Source organism: Oryx dammah, unplaced genomic scaffold (assembly GCF_014754425.2).
Source record: "Oryx dammah isolate SB20612 unplaced genomic scaffold, SCBI_Odam_1.1 HiC_scaffold_21, whole genome shotgun sequence".
In the NCBI taxonomy this organism is placed as follows: domain Eukaryota; kingdom Metazoa; phylum Chordata; class Mammalia; order Artiodactyla; family Bovidae; genus Oryx; species Oryx dammah.
The window spans coordinates 37,951,443-37,959,369 of NW_024070205.1; the positions used below are offsets into that span (position 1 = coordinate 37,951,443).

The following is a 7,927-nucleotide window of genomic DNA, read 5'->3' on the forward strand; positions in this document are numbered from 1 at the left end:
CTTGTCAGAAAGATGGAAAGATAAAACACCTGTAGAGCCCAAAGATCCTTTAAAAAGCTTTTTTTCAGTAATTATTTTTCCTAAATGAATGTGAAAATTAAGCAAATGGAAAAAGCCTCCAGGGAAAGCAAGAAGCTATGCCAGAGATAAGAAGGTATCGTGTTTTTTTGTTTTTTCCTCTGAATCTCAGCTGCAAATATTATTTGCATGGTTGTAATGGGAAAGACGCTTAATCCTTGGAAGAAAAGTTATGACCAACTTAGATAGCATATTCAAAAGCAGAGACATTACTTTGCCAACTAAGGTCTGTTTAGTCAAGGCTATGGTTTTTCCAGTAGTCATTATGGATGTGAGAGTTGGACTGTGAAGAAGGCTGAGCACCGAAGAATTGATGCATTTGAACTGTGGTGTTGGAGAAGACTCTTGAGAGTCCCTTGGACTGCAAGATCCAACCATTCCATTCTGAAGGAGGTCACCCCTGGGATTTCTTTGGAAGGAACGATGCTAAAGCTGAAACTCCAGTACTTTGGCCACCTCATGCGAAGAGTTGACTCATTGGAAAAGATTCTGATGCTGGGAGGGATTGGGGGCAGGAGAAGGGGATGACAGAGGATGAGATGGCTGGATGGCATCACGGACTCGATGGACGTGAGTCTGAGTGAACTCCGGGAGTTGGTGATGGACAGGGAGGCCTGGGGTCACAAAGAGTCGGACACGACTGAGCGACTGAACTGAACTGAATGGTGCAAGCTCTGAATGCGGAGCCAACTGAGACTGTCATTTAATTGTTGAGAGTGTGGTGGGGGCAGGGAAGCAGAGAGCTACATCTTCACCTTCCCAAATGGGAAATCGACAGATTGTGACTAAAACTGACAACAAGCATACTGTTTAGAGTCATGACAGTAAATACCAAAATAATCAGTGGAAGAGGTGAATGCGGCAGGCTTGGGAGAGAAGAGAGGGCACAGAGAGGAGCTATTTTTCTCCTAACAACTCAGGTGGGAACTATTGGAGTCCTTAAAGTGGGGGCAGGGCTGATTTTAATACCTGAACTTCAGGATTCTAGATAGGATTCTTATTCTATTCTTCATGTCAGAGATTAGACTTGTTCACGGCCCTCTTCTGGATTTTTAGGACTTGAGAAGACTTAACTCACGTCTCCACTAAACATCTGCTTCTGCAGATGAGTCTGTATCCATATCACATCCACCCAGCTGTGAGGTCAGTGCTTTTCCTGAAGACCCATCCTTTGAGATGTATACAGACTTCACTCACATTGGAGAAGTGGAGGTATTTACACAGCAGATACCCTCTACTTCCAGGTCAGGCTTTTTGTGTGTGTGTGTGTTTTGAGTTTTCCCAGAGCAGGGATCAAATCCAAGTCCCCTGTCTGGCAGGTGGATTCTTAAGCACTGGATGACCAGGGCAGTCCCAGGCCATGCATTCTTGCTGCTATTTCTGCAACCTGGGCCCTTTCTTCTTCCCCTGCCCTGAGAAAGAATTCTGATTTCCACAAGCTCAGTGAGAACCATCTGACTTGTGCTCCTTGATGAAACCTTGTAACCGTTTAGGACCATCGCTCCCATTTTACAGACAGGATAACTGAGTCAGGAGTTATATCTAAGTCACAAGCTTCCCTGATGGCTCAGACAGTAAAGAATCTGCCTGCAATGTGGCAGCGTGGGGTTTGATCCCTGCGTTGGGAAGATACCCTGGAGTAGAGCATGGGAACCCACTCCAGTATTTTCTCCTAGAGAATTCCATGCACAGATGAGCCTGGCAGGCTACAGTCCATGGGGTTGCAAAGAGTTGGATATGACTGAGCAACTAACGCTTTTAAGTCACAGTTAGGGTGATCCAGGTCCAGTATCCCCAGAGATGGAACCCATTTTCACTGCCTTCCTCATTGTTCTGATCATACTCAAGATGGGCCCTCCTGGAGCTTGGTCACTGATGAGCCTAAGACAGGGAGGTGGGGCACGAAGAGTGGAGGTCCAGGCAGACACCCTGCTGGGAGCACCAGGGTCCTTGAGCTGAGCTGCCTCTGCAGATGGAGTGGAGCAGCTCCTAGGCCTACAGTCTGGTGTGGCCTTGGGAGGTCACCTGATGTTATGTGGAGTTAATAGTATCTGCCTTCCTTCCTTAATTAAGGTTAAAGGAATTAAAGCAGGTGACAGGACAGTGCTCCTCAACTGGCCATCACTAGTCTTCCTTTGCCTGGTACTCACCTTATAGCCCAGGTAAGTCCTGACTTCACCGGGCCTCCCAGGGAGGAAGACCCAGAATGGAATGGGGAACTCAGCTTGGGGTCAGACTTGCTGACTAGGGATGAATATCAAAAAGTGCTCACAGTCCAAGAGCTTCAGGACGATGGAGAAGCCCAGAGAGGGTGGTGACTGGCCTGAGGCCACCAAAGGAGCAGGTGGCAGAGCCGGACCCCTGCCCCTGTTCCTACTCCCATTATGACTGCAGTCTTAGCCCCTGCTGAGAGGGGACTCCAAACTGGGTGCCCAGGGTAGGGGTGGGGTTGGGGAGACCCTCGAACTACCGCCATGCTGGAACTGGGTGCCCAGGGTAGGGGTGGGGTTGGGGGGACCCTTGAACTACCACCATGCTGGAACTGGGTGCCCAGGGTAGGGGTGGGGTTGGGGGGGACCCTTGGACTACCACCATGCTGGAGCGACTCTCTTGTCCTGCCCCCTGGCCCCTAGGTCTCCCAGTTAACATGCTTCCTGGGCACACCGCTGCCGAAGGCAGATGTGGGGTCGGGATTGGTGAGGCCAGCTCTTACAAGGAGTGAGGACCTTCCTTGCCAATCCTGAGTCAGGAGTGGGCTAAAGGCCCCCTTCCCCAATCTGTACCCCGTTGTGGTGACTCTGGTCCCACCACCAGAGCCCCAGTCCTGGCAGCCAGGAGGGCTGAGGCGTCTGCAGGTTCAGCACCTTGGAGAGGGGACAGTCCTGCGCCCACAGAGTCCTCGTGGGCAGCTGCCCACACCTGCTTTCTCAGCCTCTCAACATTTGGGGGAAGTTTCTAGGAACTTACCAGAGGGCACACTCATGAGGAGGAGAGGCAGGATTTGAACCCAGGTCTAAAATCTGAGCCAAGTCAAGGTACCTAATGTGCACGCCTAAGGAATTGGATCCCAACCAAGCTCCAGACAGCTGCCTCTGGGGTCACTGCCACCACCTTCCCCACAATGGGACCTGGCCCAGATTCTTCTGAGAGCCCTGCTGTGCAGCCTCAAGGGAAGGCAAATCCCTTGATTTTGACAACTCCCCAGCCCAGACCCCACGGGTCTAACACCACCAACCTTGTGTGGGGCTTGAAGATGGAATGATTAAGGGCCGCTTCTCAGGACAGACTTGGGCCAGTGTGATGACTGTTGCATCTCTGGGTCCTATAAAGCTCAAGGGGCTGGCCCAAGGTCACACAGGGAGAAGCCTGCCTGCTCCCACAGCACATACTTGGAGGCCAGACAGGGGGGCCAACTCAGGGTCTGGCACACAGGAGAACCCACCGATGGCTGAGGTAGCCCCTGCCTGGGCCCATCTGAAGTCCAGGGACACACAATCCAGAATTTTGTTATAAATACATGTGTTTGGTGAGTGAGGGGCAACAGAGGTGGGGGAGATGCTGTACACAGCTGGTATAGGTTTGGTGGCTGAACGCCACCCAGAGGAAGACAGACAGTCCACCCGGCAGGACCAGCCGGACAGCGTTCTGGGGCCTGTAACAGTCAGTTGTTGGGCAAGCCAGCAGGAGTCTTGTCCAGGGCTGGCGGGACCCAGGTGCCCCAGAGGCTCCCTGTCCGAGGTCGTGGGCGGCGTCAGCAGCAGTACCCAGGCTCAGCTCACATCATTCAGGGCCTGGAAGGACACAAGGCCTTGTCGGGAGGGGGCTGAGCTAGGGGGGGTGGGCAAGATGGCCCTTCAGGGAGCCCTGGTACCCCTGCCCCTCGGGGGGGTGGGGCTCACCTTCCGGGCAAACTCAGGCAGGACGAAGGCTGCCCGGTGCACATCGGAGTTGTAGTATTTCAGCTGCATCTCTTCCACCTGCTTCTGCATCAGCAGCTGCAAGGGCTCCCGGAAGTTGGTGCTCTGGGGACAGGGGTGTGCCTCAGAGACATGCTCTCCTGGCCCACCTACCAGGCTCCCGCCCCCACCCGGGGGCCAGTCCACTTCGGCTCACTGGGTTCTTGCTGCACAGCATGAAGCCGATCTGGCCGCTGGGGTAGGTGGGGATGGTGCAGTAGGCGTAGTCCACCACTGGGAAGAGAGACTTGCAGAAGTGCCGCATCTCCTTGATGAGGTCCAGGTGCAGCCATTGGCACTCACCTATGGTGTGTGTGCGGGAGGGGCGCAAGTGGTCAGATGATGTCAGCACTGGCTGGGGGCAGTGCCTGGTCCAGCCCCAGCCGGGCCCCTCCCGGCAGGAGCCCAGCTCACCCAGCAGCACCCAGTCCACCCCAGCCCCCTCACCCTGGCAGCAGAGAATGCCGTCCTCCTTGAGGGCAGTCTTCATGAGCTGGTAGTAGGACTCCTTGAAGAGGCTCTCAGCAGGACCTGCAGAGGTGGGGGGTGGGAGGGGGGGGCGCGGCGGGGAGGGGGCAGGGGACAAGCACCAAGGGACACCGCCTGAGCCTGCCTCTGGGGGCATGAGGGCCACTCTCACCCCAAGATACACATCCACACAGCCACCAGGGGGCAGAGCTGGGAGTTGAAAGCCAGGCCGGTGGAACTCAGAAACCAACCATGAAGAGGGTACTCTGGAGGGGTGCAGGGATCCAGTGCCCCAGTGTGGAGGGGCTCCACGTTTTAACCCCATTCCTGCGGGATTTCTGTCAGCACTGCATCAGGGCAGTCTCCAGCCTTGGTTTAAGACTATATCACATGGAACTTCCCTGGTAGTCCAGTGACTAAGACTGCATTCCTAATGCAGGGGGCTCGAGTTTGATCCCCAGTGGGGGAACTAGATCCCATGTGCTGCAACTAAGACCCAGCGCAGCCAAATAAAAACTAAGTGTTAAAAAAGAAAAGAAAAAAGATGAGATCCCTACACACATCCTGATGCTGGCCTGTCAGGGGCAGAGAGGAGGCTGAGAAGGAAACTGGGGCCTCAGTGGACCAAGGCCCCACTCTCCTCCAGGCTCTCAACCAACTCTGGGCAGTAGCCTAGTGCCCCTACTCTGCTGAGCCATGTTTGAGGGGGTAGGTGACACCTCAGAAGGGAAAAGAGCTGCACTAGTTCTGGAGGGCCCCTCCGTCCTCTATTCTGCAACTCAGGCTTGGGACACAGATGGAGATGCTGGCCTCCCCTCTGGTGGCTGCCAGAGGCCCCAGGCCAACCCAGCTTACCCATGGGATCTGAGGAGTCAGTGATGATGACGTCGAAGGCGTCCTGGTTCTGTTTCATGAACTCAAAACCATCACCCACGTGTAGGGTCAGCTTTGAGCTGGAGTAGCCAATAGCCATGCTGGGCAGGAACTTCTTGGAGACTTGAATGACATCCTGGGGAGGGGACAGGAGGTAACAGGTTGGGCCACAGGGGTTATGGACCCTGGAGCCAGAGTTGAGTGGGATCCCTTCTCAGAGCCTGATTCACCTTAGACAAGCCATTCTTTCTGAACCTCAGTTTGCACATCTGTACAGCAGGGAGCAGCTTGGTACCTCCCCTTCTCAGAGGGCTGACTACCACCAGCAGCTTGGCCCACACCTCCACCACCCTTGCTCCCCCTCCCCAAATCCAAGTGCCCTGAGAGAGTGGCTTCCTTACTATTTCAGAGGGCTGGAATTCCACCTGGCCTGTATGCCTCACTACGCACACCTTTATCAGATAACCCTTTGACTCCTAAGTTGAATGTCAAATCCAAGTAGGCAGGACTAGACCTGCTGCTGCACCAGTGAATCTGGCACCTAATTGTTCATGAAAGCCCCTGGCTGCTGTAAAGGACAGCAGTGCCCTGGGACTTCTGCGCAGCATCAGCTCTCAGAGTTACTAAGAAATAGCATCAGCGGCACACCTACTGTGTACCAAGTGCTTTCCTGTCTGCTTTTCCTACTGAAGCCTCCAATGTGCTCTTGAGACCAAGAAACAGGCCTGGAAAGGTTAAGCAACTTGCCCTGTGGTAAACAGCCAATTCAGGGCAAACTGGGGCTTGAACCCAGACCCACCCAGCAGTGCGCTCACCTCGTCAATCTCGCACTGGACCACGGACTCCACAGAGGAATGCTTGACCACCTCCCGCAGGACGCCTCCGTCCCCGCCCCCAATGATCAGCACCTGCCAAGGGGAGGAAGAATCAGCCAGGAGCGGGGCAGGAGCCCCACCAAATAGGCTCCAGCGGGAGTCAGTGGCCGGCCTCTCTGCTCTCTAAACAGCACTGAGCAGACAGAGCTCCCTGGAACAATTTCTCAGCTCCCCGGTGTCACAGACTTAATCACTTCATTTTCCATTTTGTCCCCTTTTCCCCTTGTCCACCCTCAGCCCGGGTGTTAGCCCCTACCCCTTGTGAAATGGGCAGCTCCTCCCCTCTAGGGCCCTCGTCCTCGCTATCACTTCTTTGACAACCCACTGGGGAGGGCTGAGCACTGGGCACTCCTGGGGCCCCCAGCACTGTTCTGTGGGGGCTATCCCTGGTTCCAGGGCTGGATCTAGCTGGGATGGGGTACCTTGCGTGGGTTGGGGTGACTGCAGAGGGGCAGGTTGGCGATCATCTCCTGGTAGGAGAACTCGTCCCTCTCCGTGCACTGGATAACGCCGTCCAACACCAGCACATTCCCGTAGCTCTTACTGAGGGCGGGAGTGACAGTCAGCGACCTGGGCTCCACGGGAAGGGGGCGACGTGCCCCCCACTCGCCCAGGGTGAGAAGAATCTCTCCCAACCTGCCGAGGGGGCTCCAGGGGTGAGTCCGGGGGGTGACACGTGGCGAGGATCGGCGGGCGGGCCCGCTGGGTGGAGGCTGGACGCGGGGTCCCGGCTCTGACGTGTCCGGGACTGACACGTGGAGCTCGGCGCAGCGGGTCAGCGCAGATTCCGGCTCCCTCCCCGCCGAGGTGGACCGCCCGAAAAGCCGGTCCCCAGCCCAGCGAGAAGGATGCGGGTTGGGGAGGGAAGAGACGGGCCTAGCTCACGAGAACTTCTGACAGTTTTGCAGGGGAAGGAGCGGGCAGAGACGGCTGGGGGCGTCCGGAGGTAAAGCGCGCAAGACATGGGGTCCGGCAGGAAGAGGGTCGGGCTGGGCCGAGCCCAGGGCTGGAGTGCCGGCGGGCTGCGCGGGGCCGGGCGGCCGGGGCGCGGGGCCGGGAGGGCGCGGGTACCTGCGGAAGACGAGGATATCCTGGTACCGCGAGCGTTGATGGTGTAGCAGCTGCTCCACCTGCAGAGACAGGGCCTGGCCGGGCCACAGGCTGCACGTCTCGCGGAACCAGCCCTCGCGGATGGGAGCGGGGCCGGGGGCGGCGGGGCCGTCGGGGCTAGGCTCCATGGCGGGCGGGCGGGCTGGCGGTGCGGGGCGCGGGCCCGGGACTGCAGGCCGCGCGGAGCCGCAGCACAACGGGACCAACTCCGCCCGCCGCCCGCGCGGCAACCTAACCCGGCCGGCGGGGCGGGGCCTGTTGCCAGGGGCGGGCCCCAAGCCCTCCAGTGGCGGCGCCCGTGCGCGGCAGCCCGGCGGTCCCGCCCCCTCCGGCGTCCGAGCGCACTCATTGGTCTCCGACCTGCAGCGCGGCGTCCAGTGGCTGCTGCGGGCCGTCCGTCTGCGGCAGCAGGCTAGTGAGGCAGCTTCCCTGGGCCACGTGGGGCCGGGCTCGGGGAGGCACAGACTGGCCCGAGAGGGAGTGAGGGGTACCCAACTCCGCAAGGGAAACCTGAGCTGACATTTCGGGCCCGGCGCGGCGTGTCGGAGCGCCGAGGCGTCAGGGCTG

The 7,927-nt window shown here is 57.5% G+C and overlaps 1 protein-coding gene across 1 annotated transcript; it reads right to left on the minus strand.

Moving 5' to 3' along the window:
• Positions 1–3,580: 3,580 nt before the first annotated feature.
• SRM (spermidine synthase) lies at positions 3,581–7,636 on the minus strand. The gene is made up of 8 exons (XM_040263421.1): positions 7,322–7,636; positions 6,673–6,793; positions 6,191–6,283; positions 5,358–5,511; positions 4,482–4,565; positions 4,192–4,337; positions 3,978–4,100; positions 3,581–3,869 (listed from the first exon to the last, which is right to left on the minus strand). The coding sequence occupies exons 1-8, from the start codon at positions 7,486–7,488 to the stop codon at positions 3,849–3,851; spliced, it is 909 nt and encodes a 302-aa protein (XP_040119355.1). The 5' UTR covers positions 7,489–7,636; the 3' UTR covers positions 3,581–3,848.
• Positions 7,637–7,927: the final 291 nt, after the last annotated feature.